Raw genomic sequence first — 23508 nt, 5'->3', positions numbered from 1 at the left:
AACCAGTCCACGCTAGTCGACAGATTAAAATAGAAAGTTCTATGGATAATCCCGTTTTGGATGTCGATTTCGGCATCGTCAATCCTAGGGCAAGCGAACCGTTGGGCCTGAACATCCTGTACTGGCACATGAATCATCATGCACAATTTTGTCAATTCTGGATCATGTGCTGGCCATTGCCAATTAAAAGAAGCCCAAGCAAACTTGAGGTGATACCGAAATTTGACGAGCTGATAAAGATCGCGAGAGAGTGTGAACATCGATCACAATGGGCCACATCTATGCGATTGGAAACATGGCGAATAACTTTCTCGGTCGTACACAGCCACATCTTTGCTTGTCTTACTGACCTTTATTCGACATTAAGCGGCAAAAGCTCGGTTCGCGTTTGTTGTGTGGCTGCTACATCGCGTGATCATTATTGAGGATTTGTGCCACTCGATGTTCTTTTGGAAATACGCCTGGTTCCGGCGGCAGAATCGACTCATAACCACGGCAAAAATTATCAGCAGCTCAATAAAAGGAGCCACTGATCGCCATACACAAACAAAGGATTATGCTTCAGAAGCTGCCGTTGGCGGCCCTGTAGCATCAAGGACGAAGCCAAGTTCAAGACCGAAATCGTCAACAGGACCAGCAGCGGCAAATTCTCCTGCCGAAAACGGTTTCGGGATAGCTCAGCAATAAAGAGGTCAACCGAAGGTAGCAAGCAGGGAAATACCGTAACCACAGGAATGGGAGCGACCGTTCCGACCCACGGCACTCACGATTGAGGTACACTTTGTACGGCTGGCTGAAGACGTTATTATACTTCTAGTTAGTATATTAGTTTCGCTATTGCGTTAAAATGGTGTCATATTATAATACAGAACAATGTCAGGTTATAGGCTACGGCGTTGTAACGTTCCTTCTCGTCGTGTAATGGGACATTAGGAATATCACCTAAATGAGACACATTTGATGGATGATGTCTTTAGGCAATAGAGAAGCCAAGTATACAACATCCAGGTCGTAAAGTGTGCGTGTAAGAAAGACGCTTTGTATTTGAGGAAAGGGAACGCCTATTTCTTTCCGGCGTTTTAGGTACTGGATAAGACGGATTGCTTCGAAATAACTTTTAAAGATATATTCTAGGGAAATGCGTAAAAAGTGTATTCGCACTGAGAAGTTCACCTCTTTAAATATTTCAATTTCAAATAGTCTCATTTTTTGAATAGTAAACAATACTGATGCAAAGTAATTGCCTCTGTAATGATGCAAAATGCATTGATTTTATGTTGCTTTGTCACTTCGATCGTGTACTGTTCCTTTTCAGTAGAAAAATCTTTTACAAAAGAACACAGGCATAAAACATCAGTTATGGCTCTAAAAGTGTGACGGTTGTTTTTCCTTTCGAGAGACTTCTACTTTTATAGTTTCAGCCCGGGATAAAATCGTATGCTTTTATAAGGGTTGTAGAACACAGCAACAAGAGCATTAATACATACGATGTATATAACAGTTAAATATCAGAGAAATTCAAATTGGAAAAGAAAAGCGGAAAACCAAAATGCGATGGGACCCAGTTAGCAAGCTAATAAAATCATAGTTTATAACGGTTTAACTTTCCTTAGAGCTGTCTAGTCCTGATGTACTCAAAGCATAACGATTATATGTATCTTTATTGTAGTTCATTTTGCTATGCTTTTATTTATTGCTTTTATTCCAGTATTTAGTATAGACCTTTATCTATATTATTACTTACATACGAATGCCCTCTTGTGAGATAGATGATAGATGAGAAACCTACTGCCCTACATTGTCTTTACCCCGAGTATCTCTGCGTAATAGCTTAAGATCGTTCGTTCAGTAAATAAAGCAAAATACATAGAAATTCATTATTAATACGAGTTAAGACCACTATAGTAGTGATTGTTACTTTTTATTAATATATGATTATATAAGAAAAATTAACAATTCCGCGAAATCAAAACCAGCGTCAGCCTCAGCGTCGTGAATGGCAATGTTGACAGTAGTCCTGTTACGGCGGTTTCATTCACGAAGCACGAAATATCCCAGAATGACAGCAAGAAGTGCGATGCACCCACTCAAGGCGACCACTAAAATTGGAATAAAATTCGATTAGAGGAGCAGAAGTTTGTCAGAACGTTAGGCAAAATTAAGGACCGAAAATAGAAATATATGAATATTTACTCGAACTACGATAATGGATTGTTAACATACACTTCTGTATATGTTTGGAATTCCTATTTTTTTCTAGTGCCTTAACTAAATACACCCCTTCAGACGGCTGCCTTTCAGCACAGGACAAAATGTATCTACACTTGGATTTAAATCTAGGACACCTCACGTGTTCTTACGTGAAATAGGTAAACACAGTACCACTGCACGATGACAGAGGACGACACATACCCACCGGGTAGTACCATAGCATCAATGTACTTTATTTGAAACTCGTTCACCTACCACACCTCAACAGGCAATTAAGCCTTTGAAGTTTAATAAAAACCATATTTTTTAGGTAAGTAGTGCACAGAATATGGGTCCTGCTTTAAGAGTAAAAACGGGACCGGCAATAATAGCTACTGCTGTAAAGCAGTGGTTTTCTTACCAATAACGACATTAACGGGATCTTTGCGCAGCTGCTTCGCACCCTCCTGGATCATTTCCTCTACCATTTCTTCAACCTGGGCAGCCTCTTCCGCTTCGCGAATTTCTCCTGTAGGGCTGGCTTCGTTATCTTGCTCGAAGTCCTCTACGCCGATATCCAAACCTGGATGCCAATTATACCAAATCAAATTTGTAAGAGATTTTTACACCAGGAGTATATATGAGTACATTTGCTTACGTAGTTTTCATATGTGCGCATGAAAAGCCAGCGCCTTAAATTGGGATCAATGGGTAAATTGGGTAGGTCGTTTGTAGTAAAAAAAAACAAAAAAATTATGTTTTACATCAGCTTAAAATTTTCTGACGGGCATGTTTATTTAATGTGGCCTCTAATAGAGTTTTGGGGCCTAAATAACCATTAAGTTCGTTCAAAAATGGCCCTTCCCTAATCTGCAGATGACTTGAATCGAAGCTACTTGGTATCCGGCGCAATATATCGAATACTTGCGGGCACACAGATGTTTCCGGAGCAACAGAACCTTCTTGTAGCTTTGACGAAATATCACATGATCCGCCAGAGTGCTGTTCTTTTTCAAGGAGCTAAAGGCAAATATACTATGCAGTCGTCCCTTATATTTGGAACATGAAACCGCATTGATAAATGACTAGTCGGAAATATCGAAACAAAAGATTTGAATTCTAAGTGTGATATTGCCAATAAATATTTCTTCAAACAACTGGCCTCCAGCACAAACCGTCTTCGCAATGGTACATCGGTAAACTACCTTACGCCTTGGTAATTTGTTTACCTACCAGATGTAGGCTTACAGAGATGATCTAAGTCTCAAGCACCCGAACACCTACTTCAGCAAAAGTTTAACGACCATCTTATTTGGGTGAAAGTCCCTGCGGCATTCCTTAACGTCGACTTCTCAAATCAATATCGGGCGTTAGCAAGAGCTTCGCATCCGAAACGCACATTTTGTTTGAGGCTGTGCTAATGCACCAGATTTGATTATTGTTGACGTTGTTATGCCTGCCTTAAGCCAAATGTCTATTTATACCAGGGCGGAAACCCACTCTTGACCTATTATTGCAAATATTGGTTGACCCTGCTCACGGTTTAGTAAACTTAGTCAAATTGAAGCACCTTAGTCGGTTATAAACTTCGCAAGAGCAAGGACACTCGACGACAACGTTGTAGTGGTATTTGGCAAAACCCTCCTACTCATACAATCACCTAAAGTCTTCTAGAAATGCTTTACACTCAAATGGCAGCCGATGGAGCTTACAGAGAAACCGTTGAGGGGGTTCTAAAATGTGAACACGTAGACTTCCCCCTCATCTAGTCAAACGTGTGCGTGGTAGTCTACCTCCTGAGGTGGTGCTTTCCGCGTAGAATGTTTGGTCAATGGAACCAGTAGTCGGCGCCCGCTGCTGTCTCCAACGTCCTAATTCATTGCCTAGAAGGCTTCGAGTGCTTGAGAAATGGCGGTAGCACTTAGTGACAATACCGACTCGCCAAATTCGAAAGAAAGGAAGAGCAATTCCCATTACTCTTGCCAAGGACGGTACACTATGGACCTTAGCCTTACAGCTAAACTACTCAATTAAATCATTTTCTATATTAAGCAATCGAAATTCAGTTGCCACAAAGCAACTTCGCTTTAATGATTCGCTGTACTCATATTGCTATCAATCGTGTTTAATATTATGTTCGACCTTGTAGCTAATTTAAAAAGCCACCGTGATTTCATCAGATCCTAATTCTCTATTGCTGTTCTACGTTCTACTGCTGGTCACTCCTTAGTTTCCAGCAATTGCAAAAACGACGCGTTATGACTACCACAAATCCAATGTGATCGCGCAACATTTCGTTTCCAAATTGCAATAGCGTGGAGCGTCGTATCGACTGCAGCAGAAATGGGGTTGCACCTCGAATGTTAAAACGTAAGAAAATGGAGCAAGCAATCTTCAAAGCCAGCAGATATGTTGCACCTATTTTTTTATGTAAGTGCAATAAAAGCTGATGTTTAAAAACAAACGTATTACGCGTTGGGCTTGAACTAGCCATTGGCGGCCTTTCCAGCTAGTAACTACACATTCCAGCAATGTCATAAATGTCAATGATACAGATAGTTTAGGCTGAAATTTATTCTGAATTACAGTTTATACAGGTTCAACTTTTTCATTAATATGTACAATAACGTCAGGATACTGTTGAAACTATTGTTTTTTGTAGTTCTATTTTCTGGCCTCTGACTATTATTCCACGCAATCTGCTTACCTAGAATCTCATCAAATGCTTGCAGACAGTCAGCCGGATCGTCTCCATGGAACACATAATCACAAAATGGCACCGAACTTGGCGCCTTCTCTCGGCATAAAAAGACACGTTTAGGCAGCTCGTGCCGAAGTGACGGGTCCCGCTGTTCGCCCTCGATGAGTTCAAAGTCCTCACAATGCATTCTACACCTAGAAAAATAGGCAAAAGTAAACATATAGAAAAAAATCACAAAAAAAAGATGGGTTAGGATGACAGAGACATGTTTTTTTTCTTAAGCAGCTTATGTTTTCTTGTACTCAGCTAGTTAGTTACATGTGAACATGTACATTAACTAGTACTAACTAGTTAACTAGTATTAATTAGTACATGAACAAAACGAATGCAACCTTGTACTTATTGAATTCGTGGTAACGTAACCAGAATTGCTAGAAGGACAGAAAAAAGGGGTATCTGACAGGAATACCTCACTGAAGTCTATACTCGTCATGTTTTGAGCATAACTTTAGTGTATCCGTATTAAATTTGCAAGTTACTTGTCAAGAGACAAAAAAGGAATATTCCATTAACCAGAAGGCAATAGTTTACTAATGAATATTTATTTTATAATATAGAACAAAAGAATACACAACAAATGTGATTCAATAAATATAAAATATTGGTTTAGCAATTGTTGTTGACGTGCCTGGCCTGCAAACTTCGTCGAGCGTCCTGCCGAATCGCTGCCACGGCCTCTCCACATGTTGCACGCGGTGGAACAACTGCTCGGAGCCGCATCGAACCTTGTACCAGCACTTGTGCGCCAGCCCCACTAAGGGCAACGGGTTTCTCATCCAACAGATCCTGTGGCGGCGGCGCTGACTAAATACATATAAAAGTTTATAATACTTAGGGATAAGAAGAAAGTCGTTCTTTCGTTTAGTGTGTCAACTAAATAACTGATAAATAAATTCCCTTCAATATTATTAACTTAAATATCAAGACTGAACATAAAGAGCCACTACTTACTTGTTTGAGTACAAATTCGACAGCGGCAGTCCCATTGTTATTTCCAGTTGCTAGCGAAGCAAGGTGCGTTGTTAGCATGACGGAATCTTCACATCGCTGACCACCAATAAGGATCTCTGACGCCCCAAGAGTGCTTTCCAGACTGGCTGTGTAAATAGCCATCTGTTTCTGGAGACCCTGTACAATTACCTGTAATCAAGTTGCTGGTTATTTTCGCATGAATATTCACTGACATCGATTAATGACATAGTATAATCGAATAGACGACAGGTCTCAGTCTTTATGTCAGTTCAATTTCGTAGATACACTCAAGCGAGAAGAAGTCGGGTCAAATGATCTTTTCTAACAACTTGCATAGCCATAGCTGCAATAGGCGCTTACATGACACATGTTAAATAGACCAATTTATACTAACCTCGTCCGGGACATGCTCAAACGACTGTAGAACAATATCACATGCAAGTTCAGTGAATACTGTGCACTTCTTTACAAGTTTGATGTCTTGAGGGGACCCACTACCAGACGGATCTGCTATGTCGATAAGCCTGGACGTCATCTTGAACGAATCAGGATCAACGTGCAACATAACCCGCTGGACATAATGGTAAATTTGCGGCGAAGACGTCAATATCCTGTGTATACTGATCAATGCCTACGCGATAAATACAATACTAGGTAAGTAATAATAAACAGCAAGTGGTAGTTTACTGAGGTCTAGCAGCAAATAAATGATAGAAAACTATTATTATAATTATAGAAATTATAAAAATTAACTTCATGGACATCCCAAAACTCGATGACTGAACAGAATTATGGATCTTTAACTGAAAATACGTAGCCACACAATTTTTCTAATTAGTACATGTCATATTAGCGACGTCGAACAGATTCGATTTTGGCAGAATTGTTGGTCGCCTGTTTTACCTGCTTTACATCGGCTCTTTCCTTTTCGAATAGGGAAGCGGGTCCAATGGCGGCAACGCCAAGAACATCGACTCCGCCTGGCAGCATGCGTTCGACAAGGCGTGCATGTCGCGCCACCCATGTCGTTTTATCGACGTCGCCTTCGGGCGGTGGACAAGGCGCAATATGGACAAGGGTGGCCTGTTTCGATCCCGGCTAGTAAAAAAAATGCATACAAAAACGCAGGTATTTATGATGTTTCATTTTTGAAGGTACATTTATGAGTTCAAATACATCTACACTAGAAGAAAAACTGTTTTATATTTGGAAAGCTATGATAAACGTATGAAAATTACCGTATTGGCCCAAAGGTGAGCCACAACGTTAAAAGCGCATTAAAGAAACCTTCGAATTTCATGATGAAGGAAAATGTATCCCTAATAAGGTCGCAAGTATACGACACATCTTCATTTTTTATAACTGAAACTTGGATAAGATGCGCAGCTTGTATTCGAGTCGATACGCAAATGTAAGTTAGCAAAAACTGCCCACTTTCTGACTGCATCAATCAAAATAGCACCTCGAGTTTATTCGTGAAGTTCACCGATAAGCCGCTCCCTAAAGAGTACTTACTAGTTATTTAACGAATAGTAAAGGCGTTAGGCACGCAAAGGCGTAGTATGTGGAGAACGAAAATTGTACTGTTGTAGACTATCAAAGAGATGACAATGTAGAAATCCAGAGAACAAAAGTGAATTGCCAAGATCAAGGATGCTACTCACGAAAACAGCCGAGAGTCTAAAGGCCCTGTCGGCTAAAATTGACACTTTATATGTAAACCTGTTACAGAGTTATAACCGAAATACAGAAGATGCGACAACTGAATAAAAAATTAGCTTTCCGTCAATTGCCTCCTAGCTAATGGGAAACGCTTGCGGTATAATCCATGTGCAATTTGCGAAAATTTAATAAAAAAAGGTGCGCCTAGCGTATACGAAGAATATGGATGAGACATGGTCCATTCTCCAAATGGCATCACCTTGGTAGCACCGTCGAGTGGCTTTGTGCGTATTGCAATGGACATCAAGGGCATCTGCTACTATGAGATACTTGTCGAAAATGGAATAATAAATACAGTCCGCTATCTTGACCTCCCTATAAGATTCATCACAAGAAGACAAGACAATCGAAAGCACGCAGCGTAATTGACTGATGACAACGCCTTATCGTCATGCCTCAATTACGTTCCAGATTGAGCAACGAAATATTCAAAATTAACTTCAACCTGCTTATTCTGCCGATCTAGGTCGGTGTGATTAATGGGCATTCCATTTCCAAGAAATGGCAACTTGTGAGCAAACATATTTCATTCTGGATAAGCTTCAAGAAGCTATAGATAAAACAATTACATATGAAAATGCGAATGTAAGGTCTATTGTTGGACATAAGCCGTTAGACCGCTGAGACAAGTTTTGTAAAAAATAAAGGGAAGTGCCTCTAACACGTTAACAGTCATTGTAGCCCAACTAGTTCAAAAATTATCCAAATTCAAAGCCTGCCTGATTTGATTGTAAGAGTTTTATTTATACTCGAGTAACAATTTATTACTTGTGCTTCTATTCGTATATAGATTATTCACTACTTACTCCAGCTATTTTTATGGCACAGCGTGGACCTAAAGAGAAGTCTCATTGCAGCGTAACTAAGCTGACCATGTCCCAGTAGTAAACAAGCCACTTTTTGCAGAAGTTTTGTCTCAAAATGGATGCGGATAATTATTTTTGCTTAGAAGCCAGTAAATTGTACGTGCTCCACATTTCAAATCAATTCCTATGCTGTCTCAAAACGGAGCTTCGTCTTGAAAATGCGCAGCCTCATAGAGGTAGCCACAGAAACTTCATAGTTTCCTGTGAGCGTCGTCTCGCGCTACTGGCAGAACTAAAACCATCTTACGAACACTTACTCTTACTAACTTCTCTCTTACTAACTAAACACGCAATAAATGTGAATGCGTATACGCAGCAATAGGAGCCAGTCGTCATTACAGATATTGTAGACTGTAGAATAGACCTGTATGTGTGTTGTTCTGTCGTATGACATCAAAAGCATTATTACAAGTTTCATACTGTCGTTTTTCGTCTTTTTTTTTTTATATATGTGACAGCGAAGTAAACAAAATTGAGGGGGATGATAGCGTTATTTTCCACGTATTATCACGTTCCTAATCTAAGAAGTCGAGCGCATTATGGTTTCTGTTTGTTCCGGCAATATACATATGATTACGAATAAAGCACAACGACGACGAGCGTTTCGGAGATATTTATTATGGTAATCGCAGTTCTGTGCGTTATCATAATTTTAGATTTTCCTCCTTTTATCCATTAGACTAAGTATTGGCCTGTTGTTAACTTGATACCTATACTTTCCGTGTGCACCTACAGTTGTGTATCAACTTTTCAGCGATCAATAGCCGTTTATTTATGATTTTGCGATACGGGTAATACGACACTCCGTTACGGTTCGCGGCTTCAAGGTAGGTAACATCTACATGTAATTGTTACATGTTAATGCTATTAATTTCGTATATAGTGTTGTAAGCAGCATATCGGGACCTGCTTGAATGAAGTTGAAAGGACGAAACAGTAGTGAACACTTAAAACAAACATTTTTCATTAAGAACAGCGCTTATTTCTGTACAAACTATATATTCAGATGGGAAACCAGCAGTATAATCTCGTATTTCCCTGTGTAGTCTCGTTTGTGGACTTGCTTTGAAACCTAACACCCGCTGGTACTTTTTCATATATTCAATGTTTCGAAAAAAAGCAATACTGGAGAAGTTTAAGGCGAAGCATTTTACACAATTCCTAATCGTAATTTCCAACTTGAATAATTATTTCAGTATTATGTTCGGTGCTGTCTTACTTAGGCGTTGCTTTAGACGGCTGATCCCTTTCAGCACAAAGGGAAATGCGCCTACGTTCGGGTATGAACCTAGAGCACCTCATCACGTACCCGCTAAGTTTAGCGAGGAAGCACGTTGCCGTTGCAGCGTCGCGAGAACCAACACCAACTGCGTATGGATCAACATAGTAACTCTCCCTCGCAAATCTTAAGCCTAAATTTAAAAAATTAAGCTTTTAGTTTACTATCTCTTAAAGTGAGTAAATTGGGCCGATTTTTTTAGGTCGTTGAAGATTTGCGTAGAAGATGGAGCAAACTGGTCAGATACGCCTATTCCTGAAGAAAAAAACTCTGCTTTTTTGATAAAATGTTATGTTAATTTAGTTGGTCGTAAGCTAACGGCAGTGACTCTATTCGTATTTCTTAAAATGATATCGCAACAGCGTTGACAGCGCAGCCACTAGCACTCTCCGTGCTAGTATATAATTGAACGCTAATTTCTGTGAAAATTGTATTGCATGAACAAATAAAGTTAAACCTTGTTTAGTAGAAGAATAAGCGCACAGAGAAAATTCTTGCGTCTCTAACTGACTCAGTTAGGTTGTTTATGGAAGAACTGCGAAATGATAGATGCTGATTTTGTGTACAAGACAAAATGTTGACTTAGCAGTTGCGGCCCTAATAGAAATACATGATAATTTAATATATTGAATGTTGCCATTCGTCGAAAAGATTGATATGAAGACAAAAAAACGCATATTAGAGTTGGATACATGTTTGAATCTCATCGAAGATATAAGTGTCATTTGTCAGCTGCATACATTTTCTTTTGTATGCAAACAGACAGTAAAGCAAAGACATTTCCTTCGCGCAGGAACTACTTTGAAATGAAATGCTTTATTGAAAATTCACTGCTTACTGTTCAACTAAAACTATTAAATAGTTAGTCATTAACTAGCATCAATTATTTTAGAAAACATACAATTCCGATGACAAGACCCAAATGAAGTTCGTCGGTAGGCAGATCCTCCTCATTGCCTGCCGCCAATTTCAAAGCATCCTGGAGATGTTTTGTAAAATCTTCATCATGGATGAGCACCTTCATTTTGTCCGAGTTCTTTCGCATTAACCACCGACAAAAAAACGAATTCCGACTTCTAATCAAAGTCTTCCTTCAACGCTACAAACGATTATATTATAATCAAAAGTAAATAGCGTTATTCTTCTTTCCGTAATTCAGCTTTTAGCTATTACTTAACTTCAATGGCCGCAAGCTCTGAACTCTAACAGCTGTGGCGCTGAAATGAACCGTTCTACGCGAGCACCATTATACAAACGATTCAACAATTTCATCAGCTGATTGTTTTGTTCTACAGCTAGGCGTCCATGAGCGCTGCAGGCGAATAACGCTACCGACCCGACACACGTCTCAGAGAGGAGAAAAGGTATTAGCCGGCTTCTCCTGACACAGAAGCGCACGTAATTGGGTAACGTGTTATCTTAATAGAATGCCGTGTCTCGAAGAAGAAATTAGCCGATCGGACTTAAGGCACGCATGGCCATACAACTTCTCGTGTAAACACTTCACTCTGTCTGACAAAACGAAGAAACGATTTGACCATACGTACAAAATATTCGTAGAATTATAAAAGGTACATCCATATGAATTAACACGTATATACAAATGATTGCTGCTAATGTCGAACGTCTTCCGTCGAATAAGCAACGAAAAAAGATGGATCTAGTGTTGTCTATACAATGCGAATAAAAACGGGTGATTTACGCTTCGTCTGCATTAAATTCTTGTTTTTTTTTTGCTGGAAGCCAGCCATTTGATAAAATATCTAGCGGTGGTACCGTACGTGTAACTCGGAACAATTAGAAATGTTATTTCGAACTGAAACATTTCCCTCGACAAGCATATGGCAGCCCACAGTAGAGGCTTCCTTCTGACTAGTTTGCTGTAACGAGCATGTTTCCTAACTGCCGCGGTGGCGGCACCATCTACCGAAAGCGAATCAAAACAAAAACACGGTCTGCTACGGGTATTCGAAAGGTCGTTCGGAAGGGCTCTCTGTTCGGTCAGTAAAAAAGCCCTTTACTGAACCAGCCTGGCATATTGCAAGGGTGTGTTGAAGAGCCAGGTTATAACGCTATTTGTTTTGAATAGGAACTGGGTTGTATTGGAAAGTCAGTGGATTTTTTTGGTGAGTGGAATTGAGGACCGGCTTACAAGCTATTGTTAGATTGAATGAAGGGAACAGGGTTGCTGCCGATCCGGTGACTTTTCGCGCACGTGTCAAAGTAAACGCGTTTCTTTGGAGTGTAATTCCGTTTCTGGTTGGGAACCAGTCAGGTGTTCACTAAACAGTACTTGAACATTGAAGTGTGTCTAGCGTGAAATTTCCAAACGAAAGCTCAACAGATCAGATTTTTTCACCTCGGATGCCATATAAACTTATCCGCAAAAAAATAGTAATATAAATACTAAGGAAAAAATACAAATTTATTTTCTTTTTTTTTTAATTTTTACGTTCGGTCTGGATCATGTGAATGCAAGTAAGCTGAATAACAATTATATGTATTCATTAATACTGTGTTAAGGATGCTATATACTGTCTCCATTTGCGCTTATAAAGAGTAGGCTAACTAGTTGAAGTATCCTTATCGTCCGGATTACGCGCGTCTTATAATGCGATAACAGTTTGACATAGATTGGTAAGCTACAGTTAATACAAGGATAGTCTGCAGCTTCATAAATGCTTTCTGTTGAATGTTTGAGAACCAGAAAGCTACAGCTCACCAAATTCAATAAAGAGCTTCAAGGTCGTGAACACCGTGTGAAGGGTCATATCTATAAAGTGATATTTATTTGATAGCCGATTGTATTACTTCTTTCACTCAGATTTAGTTGGGGTGTCCCTTAAGTAAAGGTCAGTTTGTAAAAAAACTCTCAATAATTTTACCTTAAAACCTGAATAAGTTTTTTTAAGTTTCTATGAACTTAATATACTGCAAATTTCGACTAAGTGGTAAACGTGCATTGTACTTTCTAGTGTTAAACACAGAAGGTTCTCCTAATGCTAGAAAAACTGAGTACGATTATGATAATAGATGCTTATGTGAAAACATAACTGAATTATACAAAAATAAGCGTTCTAAATCGTTTTAGAAAGCGCACCACACGTTGGCGGTTAAAAACTCCTTATACTTCGTTTTCCTGTTTTTCGTTTAATCTTTGCTAAATAAAATTTTAAAAAATGCCAACTGGGTTCCGATATGAAGTTTTTGCTAAACTCATCAGCAGACAACTTATCAAAAGTGAACAAACTACCGTGTTTATTGACACTAGGAATACCAAAATATTTTTATAGTCTCTACATAGATGCTAATACTTAATTTGCTTTTCGATTTCCCAGTTCATAGATGCTTTACACTGAACTAACCGCCCGATGGTTTTCTTTGTAGCGGTTTTTAGATTCTTTTACGTGTATCGATAGATATCTTTCTAAGTTTCATTTATTTGATGTTGTTTAGTCCGGATGAGAAATTCTTGGGTGCTCAGTGAAGACTCCATTAGCTGCTTGAATTAAAGAAACCTCGTCCATTTGATAAAAAAAAAATGTACCTTTTCGAAGTTATTTATCATACACATTCATAACCTGTACTATAAGAGTAGTGCAGTATAGAAAAGTTGCTAGTAATTAAGGGATATAAATTGAAAAAATCCATTAATTTCCCTATAGCTTTGCTGCCTCTAAAAATAACATAGCAGATGATATTGTGGCGTGATGAACATGTAATAAAACTCTTGTTTTTTTAATCTTTAGATTAATCAAAGCCCAGCACGAGCCATATGGCCACTATGTCGTTTATCGTTAAACGGCACGGATCGCTCCGGTATCTAAAACGGGTTTTGCCGGCATTCAACAGTGGAGCCTCCGGACTTCGCACCCCCAGCGGACTAAACCGATTAAATCCTTGGCGAGCGCTAAGCTCCATGCCTCAACCTCAGCCGGAGTCAGAAAGTCAACTGTATGATAATGATTCTAATGAGCCATCAGTAGTCTATATCGCTCGGAAACGGACTCTCATAACGGAGCAGGAACATGCTAGACACAAAAAGAGAGAAGTAAGTCTTTTTCCGCATCTTTAACAGTTATGTAGACATGAACATTTGTGCACGTTTGATCTTTGATTTCGAACGGTTGTAGCCTGCATTTCTATCGATCGGATTTTCTTTTGAATGGCCGCGAGAGTTCGCAAGAATGCGTTTATTAGAAACTGCTACAACTGAATGCAAGCTTGACCCCAAGAGGAGGTAAATAAACGAAAAATGAATTTTATGTGGATGTGGCTACCATGCCATTGATTGTTCATGTAGACCTTAGGTACGTGTTTCTATAGCCGAAATGCGGGGTGGTTATATTAAAACAACATCATCGTCAGAAATGTGCTTTCTATTATTTCATGCAAAAGAGCTTGTGGAAATATCGGTCATATATATATATATATATATATATATATATATATATATATATATATATATATATATAATATTCGAATTATATTGTACCTTACTTTCATTATATGTGTCCGATATTAAAGCTTGTGATGTTCTTCATGACTGCATGACAACATATCTCTTAGGTATTAAGAATCAGTAAGACTGTGCATGATTCTATGCGCGCGAAAAATCGAATGTCCACAGTTTACTGTGATATTGTGGCCATGATAGAGTTTATACATTGAATACTACTGTGACACTATCTAAGTCAAGTGATAGTTTGCTGATATAGCTTGATTAATTGTTAGTTAAACATTTTATTAAGACCTGACAAATTTCGATTAGAGCAGAAACTTAGAGTAGTCGTGAGCGGAATAATATCGGCTTTGTGTGTCATTGTTTAATCTATAGAATGCCTTTTAACGAATTTGCAGAATGTTCTAGAATTATCTGCTAGAGATAATGGACAGGCGAACCCTAACGAGCAGTACTTTATCAGGACACATGAGTTCAAACCCGCCGCTCAACATTTATTGTCTCTGAGCAAAATCAAACTTACAGGTAAGGATTCTTCAAAAACTTTTAAATGTGACGCATAATTTTTCAGTCGAGCTATTTGGCACAGCTGAAATCTTTGATTACAGTAATCCGAGTTTTAATAACAACAATGTTAGCATATTTTAATGGTACTAAAATGCAATTAGTTTATCCGATTTGCTTGCCATTAACTAACTACTACGCACCAGGCAGACTTTGTGCGAACGGACAAAATCCGTGAATTCCCGCCCAAAATAAGCTGATGGTCGGAATTAGATGCTTTATAGTTTTTTATTGAACCTTAAGGGAGCGGCCGGGTACGTTTAACAGCTAGCTTGATGGAAACAATATAGCTTAAAAAAAGTGGCTACCAGGCATAGTATTTTAGTCTCAATAACCTCTCGCTCTGATGATTCAATGGTTTCATGTTTGTCTACTAAAAGTGAGGACATTTGATGAGGTATCTTGGTTTGGTACCGAGCTTAGGCACGCTTTGTTGCGTGTCGGAACGGTGCTAGCAGTTCAAAGCAATGCTCAATTAAGATGGTACTATAGACACAGGACAGTAACTTTAGTGGCATTGAAGTACGGATTTCCTGATAAGTATCTTAACAATAATTGTATTAATAACGTAAAAATAAGGTGCATATTCAAATGGAGAACACGTAAGATACGCGACATCACAGTTTCTATATTTAGTCCTATACCTCTAACCAATATCCTTGTTGCATATTTTGTATATATTCAGGTCTGGTGGTTATGACAACGATGGCTGGATATGCAATGGCGCCAGCGGCTTTTAGTGGTTCTACACTGTTCTATGCAGCGCTCGGAACCGCGTTAATGTCGGGATCAGCAAACGCGATTAATCAATTCCTTGAAATCCCGTATGACTCGCAAATGAATCGAACCAAAAATCGCGTCCTCGTCCGAGGTTATATGAGGTATGTATCGTACTGCCCTGTAATAATTTGAAGATAATCTATGTGCCTGGAAGGGCGCCAGCTAATAACTTTGTCTCTTCCATCGTGCTTATTCTGTGAGTTAAAAGAAATTAAGCGATGAACCCGAGAATGTACATGGTCACAATTTGTACTCTGCGTGTGTCTGCGTGTTACTATAATGGTACAGTGCTCTCTCTCGCGAGAGGAGCTCAATTCTGCGCACAGAAACCTAAGGCTATATATATAGTGTGCAACATAAGTGTTTTAGGTTAAGGTTCAACAACTAATGGAAAAATTGAAGCTCTAGCTCTTTGGTCCTCAGAGAAACGATTTCTTGCGAAACTCTTTCTCCCAAGACGTGTTAAAAAAGATGTTGGCAAAAGGATGAATCATATCTGGATCGAGTTTTTTTTTCTTCACATGTAAGAAGCACATTTAGGCCCTGAAAAGGTAACCTACGTGAATGTGATGCCTTAATCTATTTTACCTTTTAACTGGTTTATTGATTGAGCGTTTAGTTGCACTGAACCGCACCCCAAATCCAAAATCTACGTCTTATGCTTATGATGGGTCTGCTTTTTCGATTCGACGCCAAATCAATCCATAAACTATCCTAGATCAAAATGGATCCCATAATTTTAGTAATTATTCTAAAGATCTTAAATACACATAGTTCCTTTATCTAGTTACGCGATAATAAAGAAGCAGGTGTCACCTCCTATTCTGTTTATTGCTTGTAAAGACTACGCTATGATGTAACTAATTAAAACAGAGAAAGTGGATTACGATAGAGTAAGTTTGTGAAGTTTACTTCATAATACACTAAGCTAGATCGTTGATTAATCAAATCAGTGTCCAAAAACCTTAGTATGATGTTTAATGTTCGAGTAGTATGAATCTGGTTTGTTCAAAAACTTCAGATGTCCATTTTGCATTTACTCTTTCATCTTGTTTTTGACCTCGCTGTTTAAAAAACAAGTCTAAAACTTGCGCTGCGTTTGGAACGCTTCGTTAGACACATGATTACGAAAGACAATACCGATTCTCTAAGGGCAGCCTCTAAGAAATTAAGGAGCTTATGAAAAAAAAATGTTACCTGCACTACAGATCTTACTGTAGTCGATAGTATAAATAAATTTCTAGCAATGTTTTTTCAAGGTCTAGACGCTGGAAAATTGCAAGCCATTAACGGACCCACAATGCTCATCTTGCAACATTCTGCATGGTTTGAGGAATGTCAATACAAACTTCTTCACATTTTAATATTTTTCATAATAAAAAATAGCTTCTTGAACTCAAAGACGCAAATGCTTCCTGTTAGTCTACGGTCCCCTAAATATAGACGGATTAAATATCGCTTACCGTATTGCTACTAATTCGCATATCGATCGACTCAAACACGTAACTGAACTAGTAGGTAGTTGTAGACAAAAATTCGTACAGGTTCAAATAAGAAGGAATCAAATGTGCCTCAAAGATAGTACTTGAGCTATGAGTTCAGGGCCGATGGATACTAGAAGCTTATTAGCGTTTGTTTGACTACTGATTTTATTTGATCATAATTCATCTGAATTTGTTCTATGACAATTTTCTAATCGATACTTCGAATGCATTCCATATGTCATGTATATGAATTGCTAGTGGAACATAATTGGTAGCTATTAATGTCCGATATGCTTTTATTACCAGGATCAATTACTTCCATACAAACCAGTTTATGCCGTTAGTACCTCCATCTATTTTATACGTTTTTAGTAGGCACCGAGTATCAAAGCGATACCGCCTATTTGTGCGGATATCGTTTTTTCTGGGTTCTTTTTTGATTAGCAAGCGTCATTCATGTCGTATTAGAACTCACTTTGAATCATATTAACAAGCAATGACAACAATGAAGGATAGAGAGAAACGGACAAATGTGGAGAGCAAAATTCTTTTGGTCAAAATAGAACCCCTTTTGATTTAATGTATTTTCACTTGTTTTCTTCTCTTGGTCTCCTCGGTCCTAAATTGACTTTTCCTGTTCGTTAATAATGTTTGCTATGATAGAACAATAACGTCATATATAAGTTAGCGAAAGGTAGCACTCTGCAATGGTGATGCATTGATTGAAGTTTTATACATAAAAATTTATACAGGCCACTTCAACGCCGCTTCATTGACCACCGTTGAAACAACAAATTACCACTCAGGTATTTTTTTTCTGTACGTACCAACTCCGACTCTTGCTATTTCCAGCGGTTATGGCCACCGCCTCGTCTGCGCGTACCTGCCTGTTACTCTCGCTACGAAGGGCCAAAACCGCATTAATCATCTTTTTCGTCGTTTTCGTTTGTTTATTGCTCCGCTTGTCATGGCTGCGCCATCGTCGTTCTCGATTTGTTCTTGTCCTGCTGCCGTTGCCTTTGCTGCAACCAGCGAAATGAACTGCAAAGAGCCCATGTCCGTCTCGCGTTAGTAGTCAAAGTCGTTGCGTTAGTCCCTGGAGAGCCGTACAGATTGCAGTGGTGATACGTGCCGGGCCCGTAGTTCGAATCGTCGACCAGCACAATCTATCTGAATCTTCTGGTGACTGGCACCTTTGGCGGATCGATAGGTGGCAGGCCTGTAAATGCCGACCGGGTCTACATAGGACCTTGATGGGTTAATTAAAAGCGACAGCCAGTTAGGAGGTAGCGTGCGGGCAGTAATTTTTCCAACGAATGCAAAGTGAATGGATGAAAACTGCTGAGTTAGTGCTCTGCAGTGGTTAGCTCTGCGTAGAGTAAGTTTCTTTGCATTTCGCAGTAAAAGTTTTTTAATTACGTGGTAAGGAACGAGGTGAAAGCTAACCCTAGCAGCAACCATAATGAATCTAAATTGATTTTTTCGAGAAGCAATGCGGGTATGAAGTATGGTGGCAAACGAGTTAATGAACCCAGGCCATAAGCTACAAGCACAAGGTACGCCCTTATGTTCGATTCACGATTAACGGGGTCCAATACAGCGTATTCTGCAATCTTTTTCAAAGTTGATTGTCCATTCTCAGGTGATTAATATACATGAAATGAGCATTGCAGGTACAGCACTGTTGTCAGGCTCAAATTAAATGTCAAAAAAACGGTTTGATTAAAAAATTATTAGGAAGCGGACAGAAACGTTTTGTTACAGATGAAATATGTAATAAGGTATCAAGTATGGTGTACATACAGCGTGTCGTTATTCTCGCCTTCATCATCGAGATGATCAACTATATTTTGATAAAGCGTTATCATGTTTTCTCTAGGAGATTCATTCAGAATATCTAATTTAGTACCGCTTCTGCATTGGTGGTGGGACCCGAAAATTGCAACTTGTGTGAACGTGAAAGATCACTCTATTTGTATCCACACCTTTATAGCCTCAAGTAAACTCTAGATGAAGCTCTACATGACAGAGAACGCGCTCTACTTATTTGGACCGTTCTTTGCTACATTCGCACGTTTGATTTTCTGTAAACAGTTATCGACAAAAAACGTCTTTGCATTTAACTTTGCATATAACTGCTGTTTTTAATTTACCCCTTTTCGGTAAATCTCCCGGATGAAATCTTGGTTTGTGATGTTTTTACGTCAAAATCAGTGCCAGTCAGTTCATAATAACCCCCGGGATTCAAGCTGATTGTCAGCCTTTCGTCGAAGTTGATTCTCTATATGCTCTTCACGGGATAGGGACTTCGCCGCAACACTCATCGACGCACTTGAAAGGGCCTGTTAAACTTTGCGTGCTCATTTGTACATGTTCTTTGCTAGGCTTTTCTGCTTGCCGTTGCCCTCCATGTGATGCGCACATTCACCTGAACATACATAGTGGGTCGTCTCGTAGCTTAAGACAGCTCCTGTCTATTCTCCTTTCCATGACCTCATCGTCTTGTGCTGTTCCATCTTTTGCCATTTTTGACTTCTATGGCGGCTGCTCCTACTCCTGACAGACAGACTGACTTGGATTGGCAGACAGAAAGACGGGCCGAATGGGATTAGACAGGCGTCCGCAGAGTTCAATCCCCTTTGCTGGCACTCTGCCTAGAGAGGCGTGTTCGTGCGCCACCGCCAGAAAAGAGTTAGATAGACACAGAACGACGACAGGGCAACAGGCGAAAACGGAACCGAGACGCGGCGTACACCGAAGCGAAAGAGAAACACTTGCAACGCTGACAACTGTGATGAGCGGTGCTACAGAAGTCAAATGAAGTCGAGTCAAGTTCCTCACTGAAGTCGTCGACTGTGACGCTGTTAGTAGGCAGCAGCAGTCTTAGCAGCTCCGTCGTGTCGTGGCAGAGCGAGGCAAACTGGCTACAGGCAATTGCTGCGGCGAAGTGGCGACTAGGCGGTTGGTGATTGCCAAAGAACAACACGACAAAGCATCAGCGATATGGAGAAGGGTCAGCAATCATAGTTGTATCAGCGGCATTATCACAGCGCAAATGAAATTGTGATATGGTGATATAAAGTAAACTTCCATATAGAGAAATATAATGGAACAACAATTAATTAGAGCAATAAGAGGATGCTTTATACATAATCCGTGAATGTCTAATCAAGAGCAACGTAAGATGATCTCAGTTGTAGCTGTACAGTTTAAAAAAGGGACGCAGCTTGATTTTTTTGATGACGAATTGCTGACCTTTTTCGCTAGTTGTTGTCCCCCGTAACTAATGCCAGATACAGTTTTGTGACGCGCGCTTCTTTCAAAAAGCTTTTAAAATCTCTATAAAATTGGCAGTTTTTTTTGAGCCGGCAATAGATCACAACTTATTCGCTCATGCCATTGTTCATTAGCTACCAACATCCAAAATACTGTTGTTGCAAGCCAACTTGTTGTGTTACCCAAAATTTGACCGTATTTGAGAAAGCTCTGCTAGTTATTTTTTCGGATACATTGTATTCTATTATCCCCTCTCCATGTTCTTAAATCTTTTTTTATACGTCCCCAGTTGTCTTGATCATGATTTTGGCTGCTGACTAGTTTACATGACGTGAGCGTTGTCGATGTGTTCATATTTCCGGATCGACTCAGACCCCTGCCGGATTTTGCATGTGACTAAATTATATAGGATAGCGTACTAATTGAGTTGAGGAAAAATAACTTCTAATGTTACGGGGATATTTATATATAGCTATTGTAGCTGTTGTTGATGTTTGTTATTGGCAAAAGAGAGTATAAGGTACTGAAACAAAAATATCAAGTATTAAGGATGGAATAAGTGGCAGATTTGAGCTAGTGCAGCAAAATAAGAAATCAAAGGGTCTGTGGATATATGAATGGTGATCCGTTCAAGTTAACGCGAATCTTGTCAAGTGTGCGAGAAAAACAGAGACCAATATATAAAATTCTCAATTAAAAAAAAATGGCTTATCTGTTCATCAAGCGAGATATATTTCATAGTTACGCATAAAACTTTTTTGTGCTCATTATCATTACCTTGTAATGGTGATGTCTTAGGCGCTCTATGGTAGTTCGCCATCGAAGAACGTAACAAGATAGCTCGGAAGATCGCGAAAATTGAAAATGAACGCTGGTTTAGACACAAGACTCTTGTTGGTACTAGTGTTGTCACTGCTAACAAGATAACAATAACATGATAAATAGAAAGATATATAACTGCGGGTTAATAAACATTCGGAGAGCCATTTAAAAATTAATAGAATACTACTGCACTAGAATAATCGGATGGGCGGGCGAGTCTGTTGAATGGAGAGTTTACGATTGCCTGCTGCCCAGACCCCTTCCTCCTATAAAATCACCCTTTTTCCCTTTTGACTTGAGTCCTTTTTTCGCCGACTGTCTCTATATGCATTCGAGGATAAGTAATTATTCACATAATTTATTTTGTATAGTAAATACGTATGCAGATGCGTAGACATATTTATATCGTTACGCTTACTAGCATTGAAGATTTTTTAAAATAGTTAGTTTGCGGTAGTACTGCGATAAGGACTTCTGGGTGGGTCATGCACGTGTTCAAAATGCCATGCGATTTTCAGTAACCGGATGTAGCTCTGCTGTGACTGGTTCATATTTCAAACGCGATAGACATCATCTGTGGACGGTCGTCCAGTAGTATATGGAACCTGTTTTTCTATGAATATTTAAGAGGTGTTGTATTCAAGAAGGTTTATTGCTGCTTTTACTTCTACTGTTTATTTATGTTTGCTGATTTTCTTATAAACTTCATTATTCAGTGTAGTCTTGCACTTTAACATTCTATGGGATATATCTGTGGTCACTTATAGAGAAGTTTAACCCAATGACATTGCCCATTCAGCGCAAAAGCGGCTTCCAGTAGAGTCTAGCAGACTTCTGATACATATTAGGCTGTTATAAACGAATCCAGCGGGCTTTAGAATTTAACTTCAAACTAACAGCCGCTAACAGCTACGGAAACTTGGCTGGTGAATACTTCATTTTTTTTTTATAAACTTTTGAGCGAAGACCGATGGAGTTTACTCTGGAAGAAACGAGTGTAGAGACAAAGACATCTTTTAGTCTCAAAAATTAGAACTCAGTGATCAAATTTGTCCCTCTCGAAGGCCACGAAAACTCGTGGATGATTGGTGAAGACATTAGGCAAAAAGGCCTTAAGCGAAAACGGTACGTGGACGGTGCCAACGTTTTAGGAGCAAAGATTGGAGTCTTGAAGACTAGGGAGGAAATAATTAATTATCCAGGAAATAACTGGAGAGCAAGGACGCATTGCCGCAAGTCAAAGGCATTCTACGAAAACAGCACTTAGATCTCAGGGCTTAATCGGCCAAAAAATGACATTTCACATGTAATATGCTACAGAATTATAACTCAAATGCTGAAAACGCCGAAACTTAATAAAAAAGGGGGTTTCCCACAAATTGACTCCAGGTCAGAGTGTGGTGTATTCCACGTGCAATTTGCGGAACTTTAATCACCAAAGAGCCGGACTGGGCCACACAGTCGCCATATACGAGGCATAGGTCAATTTCTACTGCCAGTCGAAAAGAAATCGTGCGAGACAACGGCGTCCCCCTAGAGAGAAATTGAGTCCGGTGGCAGTATCGAATAGGCTTGGACGTAAAATGATATTAGTACTTGCAAAAGACATCAGGGGAATTTGGTACCGAAAATCGCACAATGGATACAGCCCGTAATCTTGAATCCCTCAATTGACTCAAACACAGTTCGCACGATAATCAAAAATACGCAGTCTGCTTACTTAATGACAATGCCAAACCTCACTGCCATACCCCAGTTATTTTCTGGATTGAAAGAAGGAGTGTCTAACGTTGACTTCAATCTGTTTGTTCTCCCAATCCATATATACATGATTATGTGGCTCGCCATAAGAAGGGCAGTAGGTGGGCAAGGATATCCCACTACCAATTTACTTTAATAAGCCATAAATAGCTAAATTACATATGTAATTACATATGAATTGTGGATGTGTAAGCTCCTCGTAAGCTGTCCGAGCGCAAAAAAAAGAAAAAATCGCACATATAGCCATTTTTTCAGTGAGATGCGTAACAAATTTAAGATAACCGGTGTTGATGAGTCTTAAACACGTTTAAACAAACATTTTCTACCCTCTACCCTACCGTTATAAATTTGGTTTTTTTCTCCCAGGCTAATGATGATTTTCACATCGATGGCTAGCTTTTATTTGTTAAGTTCTAATTAATTGTCACAAAAGTTGACCCTTACATCACAGAAAACGTCAAGTGAAGCCTAATTAATTGCCATAACGCGTTATCAGTGTCAACACCTAAATTGTCGTAAATGAGTTTAGAAATTTATGATTTTGGTACGGTATTGCTTGCGGCTTCCTG

The 23508-nt window shown here is 39.3% G+C and overlaps 2 protein-coding genes and 1 long non-coding RNA gene across 8 annotated transcripts in view; 2 read left to right on the top strand and 1 right to left on the bottom strand.

Annotated features, from left to right (window-relative positions):
* Positions 1-1905: 1905 nt before the first annotated feature.
* Positions 1906-11430, bottom strand: LOC111255621 (protein odr-4 homolog). The gene is made up of 8 exons (XM_022817779.2): positions 10692-11430; positions 6827-7021; positions 6318-6554; positions 5903-6091; positions 5580-5755; positions 4898-5085; positions 2612-2773; positions 1906-2099 (listed from the first exon to the last, which is right to left on the bottom strand). Exons 1-8 carry the CDS (start codon positions 10833-10835, stop codon positions 2032-2034), a joined length of 1359 nt encoding a protein of 452 aa, XP_022673514.1. The 5' UTR covers positions 10836-11430; the 3' UTR covers positions 1906-2031.
* On the top strand, positions 6921-11017 carry LOC147758339 (uncharacterized). The gene is made up of 2 exons (XR_015319528.1): positions 6921-7051; positions 7655-11017. It is a non-coding gene; the product is annotated as an uncharacterized LOC147758339 (long non-coding RNA).
* Positions 11431-11716: 286 nt separating the features above from the next.
* Positions 11717-23508, top strand: part of LOC111255630 (protoheme IX farnesyltransferase, mitochondrial-like) — a 39549-nt gene continuing 27757 nt past the window's right edge. The window contains exons 1-4 of one of the 6 annotated variants that reach the window (XM_022817799.2): positions 11717-11836; positions 13540-13841; positions 14651-14777; positions 15502-15697. In XM_022817799.2, coding sequence (XP_022673534.1) covers positions 13566-13841; positions 14651-14777; positions 15502-15697 — 599 coding nt within the window. In that variant the 5' untranslated portion in view covers positions 11717-11836; positions 13540-13565. Of the gene's footprint in view, positions 11917-13539; positions 13842-14650; positions 14778-15501; positions 15698-23508 lie in introns of all 6 variants that reach the window. The other 5 variants (XR_002670158.2, XM_086978038.1, XM_086978035.1 and 2 more) reach the window with 5 other exon arrangements.

The sequence above is a fragment of the Varroa destructor genome, unplaced genomic scaffold, assembly GCF_002443255.2.
Source record: "Varroa destructor unplaced genomic scaffold, Vdes_3.0 BEIS01000001.1, whole genome shotgun sequence".
Taxonomy (NCBI): domain Eukaryota; kingdom Metazoa; phylum Arthropoda; class Arachnida; order Mesostigmata; family Varroidae; genus Varroa; species Varroa destructor.
The sequence above is the reverse complement of the archived record's forward strand: the minus strand, read 5'-3'. Positions and strand labels throughout refer to the sequence as shown.

Coding starts and splice junctions, on each gene's coding strand:
- LOC111255621 (XM_022817779.2), bottom strand. CDS start 10,835: ATGCGAAAGAACTCGGACAAAATGAAGGTGCTCATCCATGATGAAGAT. Junction 6,092..6,317: donor TTGAGCATGTCCCGGACGAG/GTTAGTATAAAT, acceptor ACTTGATTACAG/GTAATTGTACAGGGTCTCCA. Junction 5,756..5,902: donor TCGAATTTGTACTCAAACAA/GTAAGTAGTGGC, acceptor ATATGTATTTAG/TCAGCGCCGCCGCCACAGGA.